The sequence below is a fragment of the Acanthaster planci genome, linkage group LG18 (assembly GCF_054643075.1).
Source record: "Acanthaster planci isolate LZ-2023a linkage group LG18, COTS_SCS, whole genome shotgun sequence".
Classification (NCBI taxonomy): Eukaryota; Metazoa; Echinodermata; class Asteroidea; order Valvatida; family Acanthasteridae; genus Acanthaster; species Acanthaster planci.
The window spans coordinates 10,512,882-10,528,072 of NC_141794.1; the positions used below are offsets into that span (position 1 = coordinate 10,512,882).

Consider the following 15,191-nt stretch of genomic DNA (forward strand, 5'->3'; position numbering starts at 1 on the left):
AGTGTTTGCGCTAATTCAGTTTGAGCATTCCATGCACATGGTACTGAATCTCATTAAATGAGTTTCATTGAAAGATCCTGTTGCCATGGTCACTTAATATTTGTGCTCTCATTAGTACCGGTAACAAAGCCAGCTGTTGTTGTGGATTCTCGGTGTTGGCATCTCATTCAAGATACAAAGGAAATGATAATTGGTGCAAATTCTAACAAACGCAGCTCTTGTGAAATGGGAGAAATGAATGTTGCCCTTCAATTCAAACTGACTACCGTTGATGATGATAATATTCACTGTGAACCACGGGTGTGATTATTTATTTAGTTTACGTGTACGTCAGAAATTAATCTTCTTGCCTATTCAGCTGTATTTGATCGTTACGCTCCAGTAGAAAATAATACATGTACCTCCATAATGAAAGGTCTGCAAGGAAACCATGAACGCTGGTTGTGTTCGGTCACTGTTAATGGACCAAAGTGAGTTTGATTTAAGATTTCTAGTGTAGTGTTATCCAAGTCTGTCATCTTGAATCCTGGGATGACCACACACCCTGCTTGCAGATCTTAGGTACTCAATTCTTTTTCAAGTCATTTGACCTTAAAATCCAAGAAATGACAACGATGCTCATACATAGAAGAGACATGAAAGGGTTTGAAACCGTATGTTCTGTAACTACAACACCAAGTTTTAATTCCAAAACAGATACTGACTTTTTTAAGGAAACAGAGCAAAGATCTTTCATGGATGAACCCAAGGTGGAATCCGGTGAAAGGAAATTGCATCTCAGTATGTGAAATGAATCGATATTCTGTAAAATAGGAAACATTTAAACCGAATTCTGCATTTGGCCAATTCCAAAGGTTGGAGCCAGAATAATTGTGATAAGAACATTAGAAATGTCAAGACTTCAGGCTAAGGGATCAGATTTCAACCTCTACAAAAGGAGGGGGATTACATGCAACAGTGAGGCTGTCTGACAGGAAACCTTGTTGCTTCCATTCGATATGACTATCAACACATCACTGTGAGTTTCAGTCCAATCCAGTGAGGTATGGTATGACTGTAAATGTGATTTCTCAATCTCACGACAGTCCTGTTAGTGACTACTTGTCACTGTGTATTGCCGATGGAGTAAATGAACTGTTTTTTCTCCTGTTGGCATTTTGCAAGAGAACAGTACATGTAGGCCCCTGCATCTGATTTTCTGAAAACTACGTCTAATGGCCACTAGATACATGTACATGTACCATTCCTTGGTTCCCTGACCCTCCAAAACAACGCAAACTATAAACAAGCAAGTAATTATACAATCAATGTGATTTTAACAAAATGCCCTACGACATCTTAGTAAGCCTGTGGGTGGATTCCTGTTCTGTCCGTTTAGAGAAGCAGGCGGAATCTGGCTGAAACAACTTGCATTTTGATATGAATCAACTAATGGCTAAGTGTGACATTTGCTGCAGTCGAAAGGTGTGCTCGTTCTTCTAAAACCAATTTTGAAAATTTTGCCAATAAAGACAAAGGCATGCCATATTCAAATTTGATTTGTGACAGTTTGAATTAAACCCACGGAGTGAGGCATCCAGCGTACATGTACATGTAGGTCATTTATAGTGGATTCTTTGCCGACAAATCTACATGTATTCCTATTGATTAAAATCTCACTGTACCAGAAAAAAACAAATGGTGAAAGATGCTTACAAACTCTAAAACATTTTAAAGTTTACTGATAAAGAGGTCTCTTCTTTTTCAAACATTTCAAACGCTGTACAGCGCATAAGCTTGGAGAGTGAACTTGCAATTCAATGGCAGTTAAAAAAATATGAAAACAAAGTTACTTGATTAAGGTGCAACACGGTGGAAAAGTCAAGATTATGGTAACGCTTGCATTGTGTTATAGATACACATAAATGTAAACGGTATAACACTGAGCAACACTATGATTGGTTGTTCACAAAACATGTAGAGACATTAAAAGGAGGATTTCAACATAATCCCTGAACATGAAGTTTTTGTGATTTTGGATGATTTTTTTGTCTGTTAAAGATGAAAAACAATTTAAAATAGTAATGTTTGTGAAGTTGTGAACACCCTACATGTTTGTGCTACATGTATAAGGAAAACATATCTAAAATTTAACAAAATATCTTGTTTTGTGATATTCTATTTTGAACCTCTGCTATCCTGTTTCAAATAAGAGCGAATTAAAAATTTGTTTTTACCTTTTTTTCTGCTCTTGGTTCTGTTTTATGTGGCAGAGAAATAATGTTCACAAAGACACATTGTCAAATTCCCTAATACATGTAGGAGTCCCACCAAGTTCTGTTTTCACTTGGTTCTTGTCTGCGAAGTACACCTCTGATAATGTCTGAATTAGCCAATGCATTCCTCCAGATAGATACAGAAATCCCCGATGGTTTGGAACTTGTTCTTGTCTTCTGAGCTTGTGCTGTTGTTAAGCTGGCACATTTTCTTGCCATCTCCATTTTTCTTGATGTTAAAGGAGCGACATCCAGTCTCCTTGATGCCGGTCGAGCCACAAGCGGTGACACCCTCGGTAATAAACTCTCGGATGACGTGGTCAAGGAGGCAGGTTGAGTTGAGCATTGGGATGGGAGTGTTGCTGGAGAAGCAGTATTGACGGGGTTGGGTTGGGCGAGGAGTGCAGGCAGGCTGACGGATACAAACGGCTTCACGGGATTTACTACAGCGAGCATCATTCATACTGTCATTACATTTTGCAGCTATTGCTGCACAGTCTTGAATATTATCCGTATTATGCGGCTGCCCAGGTCCCCATGCCATGAACGGCTTGCTTCCTTCCTGGCCGTCACACGTCCAGTTTCCTTCAACTTTAATGTCATTGCAAGCAATCCAGACGCTGTATTTGCTGTCCTTCTGTCGTGCCAAATCTGCCATGAACTTCATTTCTTCAAGTGAATGAGGGGCAGCCATCATGCCTCCTAGGTTTTGACAAGCTGACTTGCTGCTCTCCCAGTCAGCCTTTGATTCAGTGAGGCAATAGCACGCTTTCCTCCACAGTTGCCACCCTGACAGGCAGGAACATTTCATGGTGGGCAGAGAGGGACAGAAGTCTGACCCCCATGCAGCATTGATTGCTGCAGTGATGGCTACAATGCCAACAACTTTGAGCAAGTACATGGCGACTCTTGGGCAGACGGTTGCACTGTTTGAAGAGAATTGGAACAATGCCTCACTTTCAGCTGTGTGTTCCAGTCAGAGAATGCAGGCCCTATGATGCCGAATAAAAGTTGAAGTATCAATAATGATCGCAACAATTGAGGTGAGTTTTTGTTGCTGTGGTTTCTTGTCCACATTCAAGTTGTTGAAGGAATATAGTGCAAGATGTCACAAAACGCAGCCTTTGTAAAATGGCAACGAGGGTGGTTTTCCATTAGATTCTTGCAATATGTTGGCTATTCCGTCCACCTTGAAACAGTGAAGAGAGTATATATTTATGTAAGTTTCATCAGAAATTAGACGGTGCGTCTCCGTCCCCTGGTTTTCGCAGTCTGAATGTGGAGGTTGGGATAACGTGAATTAAAACACGGACTTTGCCAATAAAAACATGTCTGTTGCGGACAGAAATAATGATCAAAGCAGCCAATGAGCTTGCTGCAATGGTTAATTATTTGTGTGCAAACGCTCGAAGCTGATGATAATTCTTCCCTCCTAACGATTCTTCCTTTGTGAAATGAGAATTACCTACCGGTATATGTATTGTCCTTGAGATTAACTGACTACACTGGAAGCAACAATTTGCGATAGAAATGATGGGATCATTAGGATGAGCATGGCAGTAATAATCTGAAATTAATATTTCAACTCCTTGGAAAATGGCACATTGATTAAAAAAGGGAGAAAAAGGACAGAAATATTGGAGTGCATAGAAAATGCTCTGCAGGGATTAATAAACCTAATAGGATCATTGAGAGAACAGTTGCCATGGTTGCTAGAAGTTTGAAATACCAGTCACAGGAATGGGGGAGGGAAGAATTAATCAGGATATCAAGAATGCCCAGCTTCTTAAGGATGGGGATTGACATTTAATTTGAAAAACAGTCAGAAAACTTCCCCATACTGTTGAAACCTGTCAACGTGTCACCCTTACCGTGGTGTCATTGAAAACTTTAAGCACACATTACGAATTTCTTCCATTTAAAAATCTCTCAAAATTCCACATCTTTTTGGAAGAAAAGATTAATGGGAGCATGTCCCCTGTGGGGATAAAAGTATTTATCCAATCACTCAACATCTTCTGAAAAAGTAACAATCCAGACTTGCCTCCTACAGGTGGTCAGTCTATTGATTTGGCGGTGCTCTACCAATGACTATGCTATGGAACCACAGGTCATCCTTGGGTCAAATAAGTTCAAGCTGCAGTGAATGACTCCTCTGGGAGTATTTTACACAAACTGGTTGGAGAATCATAATGAGGGGCGAAAAGTGGCCTACACCTACACAGTAATAAGTATACCAGTACTTGTACATGTGTATACAGTATTGTATATGTACATGTATATGTACATGTACTCTGTACTGGTACTGCGTGTGTGTTCTGGGATCCCATCTGGAGTAGGGATGCCACATAAATAGGCCCCAGTACTTTTTGCTGGGCTCTGAAAAATGTTGCTCTATTATGTACAAGTTTATAGGTCTCCACAAGGTATGAACGTGCTCCTTTTCCTTTCAATTTACATTTTCAATTATCCATTGTTATTCAAGGTGTTTGTGGGGATGGGGTGGGATGGTGTTCACTTGCCATTTTGTTTAAATGGTCTCAGATTTTTGATGCTGCATTCTTCGAATAACACATTAATGTTGATTTGACTCCACAAAACCACAACATAGAGAAGTATTTTACTCAAATTCAACTGCATTTTTTTTTATTTTGAAACGATAAAAGTGGGTGTTGCTACACTTGTCCAAATTGTGATAAACATGTTTGTACACACACTTAGATGCAAACCATATAGCAGATTCTAATCCTATTCGACAGTTCTACCATATTGTAAATAAATTATAACAACTAGGGAAGCAGATATTAATGTGATTCATTCAGTAACATACTCAGTAGAACTGACAAACGACTCCGACACTTTTACTACAATAGTAATATACCAGTTTAAGAAAGCAAAGTTTGTCGTTTTTATAAGATATATATAAGTTGGTGAACTGTTTAAAATTTCACCACAGAAAAAGGTTCCGTAGAAGATAATGAATCAAGAAACACGAGAACATAATAATAACCAGTTTTTATATCGCGCCTTTAACTAACAAAACTGACAAAAAAGAACATAGCTATAAAACATTGAAGTACAATACACACAAAACACGCCTGAATTATCTTAATACAAACAAGTTATTTAATCAGAACCAATCTGGTTGAAGTATGTTCGGATGGCAATCACAGTCACACATAATACAAGCCGAATCACTAACTTAAATGTCTTGAATTTGAATAATAAACTCTGTGATTCATTAGAACATTTTCCCTGCACTTGCATCACCCCACGCAATGGAATCATAAATTTTCTATTACAAAAACCCAGAAATATTTCATGTAGAAAATAAATTGAATAAATCTTAATTAAGGAATATCAGCATTAAGAGGGTAACTCAAAAAGTAATACTACAAGTATTTGTTGATTAATAAGTAATTCTAACCTCTGCACTTTCAAATCCATAAATAGTAGCTTGCACTGGAAAAAGTTTAATCTTCAATGTGCAAGTAGCCTACAAACCACACAATCACGCGAGGCATATGCAGTTATAATCCAACTTTGAAATCAAAGACTTTTGTATAAAGGAGCAATGCTAGCATTGTAATCCTCCACTTCAGTTTTTTGCTTCTTCTGCTCGATACTCAGCTTCTTTTTTGCTTCTCACATTTCTAGGTATTTGTGTTTTTCAACATTAGACAACCCTGAATACTCTTTACAGAAGTGACCAAATAACTTTGCTTGTTCAGAGAATGAAATCTTGTGAGTACTAGAACTCAAATGTTGTTTTTTTTCAAAAGTACTGGTACTATGGCAATCAGCAAATGTCAGCAATTGTTCCCGCCCGAGCCTGGTGACGTGGAACTGCAACTCATGTCAGCAAACACAGAGAGCTATCAGCAAAAATGTATGAAAAGCAATTATCATATCAGCATTTGTTTCCGCCCAAAGCACATGGAGCGGTAAATTGATACTGGAATGTACCTGCTCGGTACAAAGCCTTCGATATGCAAATTCAAACAGCAATTACAACTGGCAGAATGCAAAAATACCCAACTTTCATGAACAAATTAGTAAGGATTTACTCCAGCATACAATAACTTTGGGCCAGCCATCAAACGCTGGGATCGGACACCAATTTCCACGAGGTGCGTCCCGACTTGGGCTTAGACTGGGTTGCTGGAATAATGGGCAACTAATGAGCATTTTCAACAACCACTTACAGCTATTTATGTCAAACGGCAGAAATTAGTGAGTACGAAATGGCTTTTCTTAATTTGGCCCTTAATAATCTAGGGACTCCCCGTCAAAGGAAGGGATCAGGCCTTTCCTTTCGGCACATTCCCATAAGTGTCGTAAATAAGAATACAGTCCCTGAATGAAATTCACGCCAAACAAACCACCTAAGTCGGTGACTTTGCCATTCTAAGAAGGGCGGAAACCCCCCTAAAACCATTAAGGAGAAAAAAAGGGGGGAAATTCCCTTCTGGCTACCCAAAACTGGCAACCGAGTACAGGATTTACTGGATCGCTGTCAATTACTTTAGAATCGGCAAAGTGGACTACCGACGGAATGCCATCAACATTTGTTTTGCAAGGCAACAAAACAGGTATAAAAGTAAGCTACAGCTGACAGGTGGTGGCACTGAACAGGGTGGAGGAGGGTTGCTTTTGCAAAACAGACAGATTTTCTCTTTTCCAACCAAATGCCACGGCTGCTCAAGCAAAAGTGACCGGGAGTAACTCTCTCCAGTGCTACTACCATTTTAAGGTCACGCCAGTAACTAGTTCGAGGCATTAAATCACCTTGCCAGCAACCACAAGTAAACACTACTGACCCACTTAGTGACAAGAGCCTCCAATGTTCCGCGGTGATAAATTATTTGAAGCTGCAATTTATTTTGCCTCAAATTGATTATCCCAGCATGCACAGGTTAAAAGATGTCAGCAGAAATGGGAAATTAAGAGCCCATACGTGGAATTTAGTTTTGAATCTTTCTCTATCTCACCTCTGTCTGTCTTTTCCTTTGGCACTGAACTGAATTGCTGTGTTGTATATGACATTACCAAACTGCCAGACCAGGGATCACATTAATGTCTATGGCCATGAGCCATACCAAATTTGTTTTCTTTCAGTTCAAGTTCAGGTTGATAGATTTCCTGTCCAAGAAAGTCAACATCTAGCCGATGCAAATTTCTGAGTAGATACAGAAATCCCCGATGGTTTGGAACTTGTCCTTGTCCTCTGAGCTTGTGCTGTTATTCAGCTGACACAGTTTCTTGCCATCTCAGCATTTCAGCATTTCTTTACACGATGCAATTTACATGTCCATGTACATGTACACACCAAACAAAGCAAGGTGATTTTGGAAAATGCAGAATGTTTCCAAAGTGGTGAATATGCAGAGATTAATCAAATCTCAAGATTTGGATTGAAAATGAAAGAAACAGACACGGGAATCATTTCTAGACATATCTATAACAGTAAAAAATAAAACGCATGATAAAGAGAGCCCAAATGTCTACCTCATTAGATATTTTATCTCTGTCTGTCTTTTCGTTTGGCACTGAATTGAATCACTGTGTTATATATGACATTTCTAAACTTACACACCGGAGTTCACAATTGTATTCATGGTCAACAGCCAAATTGAAATTGTTCTCTTTCAGTTTAGGTTGACTTTCGAGGTCTTGTTCAAGAACTTCAAAATCTAGCCGATGCAAATTTCTGAGTAGATACAGGAATCCCCGATGGTTTGGAACTTGTCCTTGTCTTCGGAGCTTGTGCTGTTGTTCAGCTGACACAGTTTCTTGCCGTCTGCGTTTTTCTTGATGTTGAAGGAGCGACATCCGGGTTCCTTGGCGCAGGCCGAGCCACAGGCAGCGATGCTGTCAGTCACAAAGTCTCGTATGACGTGGTCAAGGAGGCAGGTTGAGTTGAGAATGCGGCCGTGGGTGTCGGTAGAGAAGCAGTAGCGACGGGGTTGGGTTGAGCGAGGAGTACAGTTAGCTTGGAGAACACAAAAGGCGTCACGGGATTCAGCGCAGCTAGCATCATCCATACTGTCATTATGTTCTGCAGCTATTGCAGCACAGTCTTGAATATTATCCGTATTATCCGGTTGCCCAGGCCCCCATGCCATGAACGGCTTGCTCCCTTCCTGGCCATCACACGTCCAGTTTCCTTCGACTTCAGTGTCATTGCAAGCAATCCAGACGCCGTATTTGCTGTCCTTCTCTCGTGCCAAATCTGCCATGAACTTCATTTCTTCAAGTGAATGAGGGGCAGCCATCATGCCTCCTAGGTTTTGACAAGCTGACTTGCTGCTCTCCCAGTTAGCCTTTGATTCAGTGAGGCGATAGCACACTTTCCTCCACAGTTGCCACCCTGACGGGCAGGAACATTTCACGGCAGGCAGAGAGGGACAGAAGTCTGACCCCCATGCAGCATTGATTGCTGCAGTGATGGCTACAATGCCAACAACTTTGATCAAGTACATGGCGACTCTTGGGCAGACGGTTGCACAGTTTGAAGAGAATTGGAACAATGCCTCACTTTCAGCTGTGTGTTCCAGTCAGAGAATGCAGGCCCTATGATGCTAAATAAAAGTTGAAGTATCAATAATGATCGCAACAATTGAGGTGAGTTTTTGCTGCTGTGGTTTCTTGTCCACATTCAAGTTGTTGAAGGAATATAGTGCAAGATGTCATAAAACGCAGCCTTTGTAAAATGGCAACGAGGGTGGTTTTCCATTAGATTCGTGCAATATTTTGGCTGTTCCGTCCACCTTGAAACACTGAAGAGAGTATATATATATGTATGTTTCATCAGAAATTAGATGATGCGTCTCCGTCCCCTGGTTTTTGCAGTCTGAATATGGAGGTTGGAATAACGTGAATTAAAACACGGACTTTGCCAATAAAAACACGTCTGTTGCTGACAGAAATAATGATCAAAGCAGCCAATGAGCTTGCTGCAATGGTTAATTATTTGTGTGCAAACGCTTGAAGCTGATGATAATTCTTCCCTGCTAACGATTCTTCCTTTGTGAAATGAGAATTACCTACCGGTATATGTATGGTCCATGAGATTAACTGACGACACTGGAAGCGACAATTTGCGATAGAAATGATGGGATCATTAGGATGAGCATGGCAGTAATTATCTGAAATTAATATTTCAACTCCTTGGAAAATGGCACATTGATTAAAAAAGGGAGAAAAAGGACAGAAATATTGGAGTGCATAGAAAATACTCTCCAGCGATTAATAAACCTAATGGGATCTTTGAGAAAACAGTTGCCATGGTTGCTAGAAGTTTGAAATACCAGTCACAGAAATGGGGGAGGGAAGAATTAATCAGGATATCAAGAATGCCCAGCTTCTTAAGGATGGGGATTGACATTTAATTTGAAAAACGGTCAGAAAACTTCCCCATACTGTTGAAACCTGTCAACGTGCCACCCTTACCGTGGTGTCATTGAAAACTTTAAACACAACAAATTGTATACAATTTAAGTAGTTTACACAAAGTCTTGGTGATGAATTCATGATATTCCTTTGATATGACTGAGCAGAGCGTTCTGATTAGATTACATTTGTTTATTTGAGAGTGGACATAAGGTCCTATTCAGCCGGAGACATATCTCGTGATATGTCAAACTTTGTAAGCTATTGGCGTGGAATGGAGGAGATTTATACCGTCTATAGTACAGTGTAGTATGCCATTATGAGAAAGAGGACTGTAGATACCAATCAGACTTTGTTGATCTTGGCAAGGAATGGGACAAGATGTTGTTAGGCAATGGAGAACCTGAATAAGCCCGTTCAGACGGATTAAAGTTTATACGAAACAAACATCGTGGCTAGAAAGATATTTTTAGAAGGAAGGAACAGGAGGTTGCTCATCACAACTTAAAGGGTATTTTTAGAAGCAAAATGAAGGAGTTTAGGAGGGTTTAGTTTTTTCTTTTGAGGATAACCACGGGACCAAACATTAAGGCTACGAGAATACTTTCAGAAGGAAAGTTAAACCAGAATAATAAACATTGCGGCTGGGAGGATTTTATCGGCTGGAAAACAAATCTGGAGACTGTCATCAAGGTTAGGAAGATATTTTTAGAAGGAAAAAAAAGGAAACTAATCAAGGTTAGGAGAGTATTTCAAGACGGAAAAAGCAGGAGACTAATCATCAAGGTTGGGAGGATATTTTTTAGAATGGAAAGGAGTAGACGAGCAGGATTATTATTTCTGTTATATTTAAAGAGGTTAGTGAAGGGGAAATGCCGGCACGCAAGAGTTCTTACCTGTCTTTTGGGGCAATTTTGACAAAAAGTACAAAAGAATTGTATCTCTAAACAAGGGAGACTGATCAGGTGCAGTTCGCTTTGACCATGCCAGGGTTAGGTACTGGGATTATGGGTCCACAGCTGGGACATTTGTCCTTTCCATTCTCCCTTTTGAAAGCGGACAAGTCAGGAAAAGATTGAATACAAAAATAGAAAGAAGATTAATGTGCATTCATGTGTTTGAGGTATTTGACAGGTTTATTTGAAGGGTACTGAAATCACTCTCTTTTGTTAACATCTGACCTGTACCTGTGAAATTTTATCAGATGGGGAGAAACGAAGGTTTCTTAATTTGTTTGAGATTGAGACTCCCAATCATCAAACTTACTGATACAGGCAATTCACAATTCAAAATTTTGCCAGCGAAGACAAACGCATGCCATATTCAAATGTGAATTGTGACAGTTTGGATTAAACCCATGGAGTGAGGCATCCAGCATACATGTACATGTAGGTCATTTATAGTGGTTTCTTTGCCGACAAATCTACATGTATTCCTATTGATTAAAATCTCACTGTACCAGAAAAAAAAATGATGAAAGATGCTTACAAACTCTAAAACATTTTAAAGTTTACTGATAAAGAGGTCTCTTCTTTTTCAAACATTTCAAACGATGTACAGCACATAAGCTTGGAGAGTGAACTTGCAATTCAATGGCAGTTGAAAAATATGAAAACAAAGTTACTTGATTAAGGTGCAACGCGGTGGAAAAGTCAAGAGTATGGTAACGCTTGCATTGTGTTATAGATACACATAAATGTAAACGGTGTAACACTGAGCAGCACTATGATTGGTTGTTCACAAAACACGTAGAGACATAAAAAAAATTAGGATTTCAACGTAATCCCTGAACATAAGATTTTGTGATTTTTGATGAAGATTTTTTGTCTGTTAAAGATGAAAAACAATTTAAAATAGCAACGTTTGTGAAGTTGTGAACACCCTACATGTTTGTGCTACATGTATAAGGAAAACATATCTAAAATTTGACAAAATATCTCGTTTTGCGATATTTTATTTTGAACCTCAGCTATCCTGTTTCAAATAAGAGCCAAATAAATTTTTTTCTTTCTGTTTGTTCCGTTTCATGTGGCAGAGAAATATTGTTCATAAAATCACATTGTCAAATTCCCTAATAGGCGTCCCACCAAGTTCTGTTTCCACTAGGTTCTTGTCTGTGAAGTACACCTCTGATAATTTCTGAATTAGCCAATGCATTCCTCCAGATACATGTGCTGTTTATTATCAAAATTAAAAAAGTTAATCAAAATTACAGATAAAAGATCCTGTTGCCTTGGTCACTTAATATTTGTGCTAATTGCACTTGAGTCTCCAAACTTGGCGGCGGACGGTACAAGTCTCATTAATTGAAAACAGACAAAGCTAGCTGTTGCTGTGGATTCTCCGTGGGAGCACCTCTTAAAAGATACATGTACTAAATGTAGCTCTCCTGAAGGAGACCACCATATGAAAGGTTGGCAGCTTATTGGTGGGCAATATCCTGTATCCTTATTGCCCATCAATACGCTGACAACCTTTCATGAGGACAATATTCAATATTGCGAACCAAAGTCTTGATTATCTATTCATATTACATCAGACATTAATCTTGTAACTAATGATTCCTTTCCCATTCGGCTGCATTTGTGCATAACGCTCCTGTAATTCATGTTAATCGTACCTCAATGAAAGGCCTGCAAGGAGACCACGAACGCTGCTATTGTTCAGTCGATGTTTTAACGACCAGAGCCGTTTGAGTAACGGAAGGGAAAAATTGGCACAGTTGCAATAAGTATCAGGTTTGGTGAAAACCAAGGACAAAAGGGTATCATTGAAAATGGTTGCTCTATTTATGTATTTTGATCTTTACGTGCTCCAGGAACAAGAAAATGACCGATGTTAACTGTTTTAACATTGTTACATTGGTTGAGTGTATACGAATTTTGACTATGCAAAACTCTTCTGAGTTTGATTTTAAGATCTCCTTTATAATTTTGGCCAAGTCTACCCTCTTGAATCCTGGCAGGACGACACCAACTCTTTTTCGAGTCGTTTGATTTTGAAAAACTACTAAAATGTTATTATGTTCACACAAAGGAAAGACAGTAAAGGGTTTGAAGCCGTTGGTTATTTGAACTACAATGTAGTGACAATTTCTTCAGAAACGAGAGCTAAGATGATCTGTCTTAGAACCCAAGTTAGAATTTTATGAATGAAAGTGCATCTTTGAGTCAGTTTTGGGAAATGACTCGATATTCTAAAAAAAAAAAGAAGGAAGTAGAAGTCTATCAACTGGATTCCACATTTGATCAATTCCAAAGGATTCACACAAAAGGTTGAAGCCTGAATAATTGTAATCAGACATTAAAATTTTTACGAAGGCATCAGATTGTTTAACTTTCAGAGATGGTGGGGGGGGAATATATACACGTTACCATGATTACCCTGGCTTTTGAATAAGAAACTTTATTGCTTTTATGTGAAGTGACTATCAACTGATCGAGGTACACTTACATGTAAGTTTTCAATCCAATCCGAAGTGATACGGTACATATACTGGTATGATAGCTTAATAATGATATTCAATCTCACTATAGTCCACTCTGTGAATACCTTTCATTGTGCATGATCAGCCCAGGAGAAAATTACCTCTTTTTTCATCTGTGGACGTGGATATCAGATTTTCTCCAAATAGTGTCTAATGATCACAAAATACCACACCTTGGCCTCGCTACCCTCCAAAACAAACAATATAAACCACAAACAAACAAACTGAATGATCAGTGTGATTTGTAAAAATATGCTATTTGGCATCCGAGAAAATCTGTTTGTGGATTCCACTCAGCCCATTTAGAAGCGCAGTAGAGTTCAGCGAACCCACCATGCATTTTGATATTAATTACCTAATTGCTAAACTGTGCATATTTTAGAATTTGTTGCAGTCGAAAAGTAAAAGCTTGTTCTATTATAACCAAATTGTTAAGATTGCGCCAGTGAAGAGCCAAACATGCCAATGAATTATATAGCTTTAGTCAAACATTTCAAGTAGTTTTCATATTTGGTCAATTCAAAGGATTCACACCCAAAGTTATACATCCAGAATAATGGTAATTGAAAATGTCGTAAATTTAAAGACTTGAGCCTGAAGGGTTTGGATTTTTTACCTCCAGAAATAGGGGAGGGGCTAGGGAGTGGGGTATTTACATGCATTGCCTTGGCTGTTCAACAAGAACTTGCTAGTGTGTGACTTGACTATCAACTCATCAGTGTTAGTTTCCATCCAATCCAACAAAATGCCATATTACGGCTAATTACATGTGCGAGTTTCAATTTCATTATAGTCTAGTCCCTGAATACTTTCACTGTGCATCATTGGAGCAGTAAACTATCCCTTTTTTCATCTGTGGGTGTTTTGCATCTTACTCAATCTCCACTTGTCTCAAAATCTTTTCTGATGAACAAGATAACACCTCTTTCCCCTCGGACCCTCCAAATTGAATAATAAAATCCCAAAACATGCCTCTTGAACAATCCGTGCGATATTTAAAAATGCTGTACAATATGTGAGAAAGTCTGTAGGTTGATTCCACTAGATCTGGTCAGAACGGTAGATGGAGTTTGGCTCAAACCACAAGCATTTTGAAATGGATAAACTAATGGTTGAATGTGAAATTATCACAACTTGTTGCAATCCAAAGGCCAATGACCTGTTCTTCTGGATTGTAATTGTTAAAATTATACCAGTGGAGAGCACAGGATGCAGTGTTCATATTTGAATTAGGCCATTTTCATTCAACCTGCATGTAGATAGCTCCCCAGCTTGGTTCATTGGCAGTACATGTAGTTTATTTGCTGACAAATTTGTCATTCCATTAGGTTGGGGCACAGTTTTTGACGATGTCCTTGTTACATGGGTAACTTTTACTGTCTGTCATGAACTATAGAGTAGATGTAGGTCGTTTTATACTCTGTCAAAATAACACACCCCTCTGTATTCAGCCTTGCAAGTTGTATAACAATGTCAGTTTAGAATCCCCATGCAGGGAAATAATGATCGTTTTTACGGGATCCATGTAAGACTTGACACTGTCACAAATTGTGCCCCAACCTCATGGAATGACCCAAATATATTCTTGAAATCTCACTGAACTGTAAAATACAAAGATAAAAGATGAAACTCTACATGGAAAACATTTTAGAAAAAGTTGGTTATTAAAAGATTGTTTACTTTTTATACATTTAAAACAATAAACATAAAATTAGCTTGAAATGAAATGACAGCTGAAAAATGTCAATTTCAATACACAATACAAGAATACATGTATGTACAACAGCCACAAGAAATGGACCAAAATATAGAAAATCAAGACTTATTTTAAACAAATGGTCAGATATTTTTGAATATCATTGCTAATAGAACGTCTTCTATGATAACTCAAGAAAGAGTTGTTGCTTAATAAAGGTGAAACACGATGTGAAAGTCGAGTTTATGATATCAATTGCACTGTGTACGATAAAACCTGTGACTATGACCTCATTGTTGGTAGACTTTCACAAAACATGCAAAGACATAACATGTGTATTTAGTATTCCAACATAATGTGT

General features: G+C 38.7%; 3 protein-coding genes across 4 annotated transcripts in view; 1 reads left to right on the plus strand and 2 right to left on the minus strand.

The window, feature by feature from the left end:
- The window catches only part of tpr (translocated promoter region, nuclear basket protein), a 104,038-nt gene that overhangs the window by 43,763 nt on the left and 45,084 nt on the right, over positions 1-15,191 (plus strand). The window lies entirely within an intron of this gene.
- On the minus strand, positions 23-3,907 carry LOC147796186 (type-2 ice-structuring protein-like). Its single transcript, XM_087148764.1, has one exon. It carries the CDS (start codon positions 3,154-3,156, stop codon positions 2,368-2,370), a length of 789 nt encoding a protein of 262 aa, XP_087004890.1. The 5' UTR covers positions 3,157-3,907; the 3' UTR covers positions 23-2,367.
- Positions 4,164-9,316, minus strand: LOC147796187 (low affinity immunoglobulin epsilon Fc receptor-like). Its single transcript, XM_087148872.1, has one exon. It carries the CDS (start codon positions 8,735-8,737, stop codon positions 7,949-7,951), a length of 789 nt encoding a protein of 262 aa, XP_087004998.1. The 5' UTR covers positions 8,738-9,316; the 3' UTR covers positions 4,164-7,948.

Excerpts from the sequence above, each read along its gene's own strand:
- LOC147796187 (XM_087148872.1), bottom strand. The coding sequence starts at position 8,737 with ATGTACTTGATCAAAGTTGTTGGCATTGTAGCCATCACTGCAGCAATC.
- LOC147796186 (XM_087148764.1), bottom strand. The coding sequence starts at position 3,156 with ATGTACTTGCTCAAAGTTGTTGGCATTGTAGCCATCACTGCAGCAATC.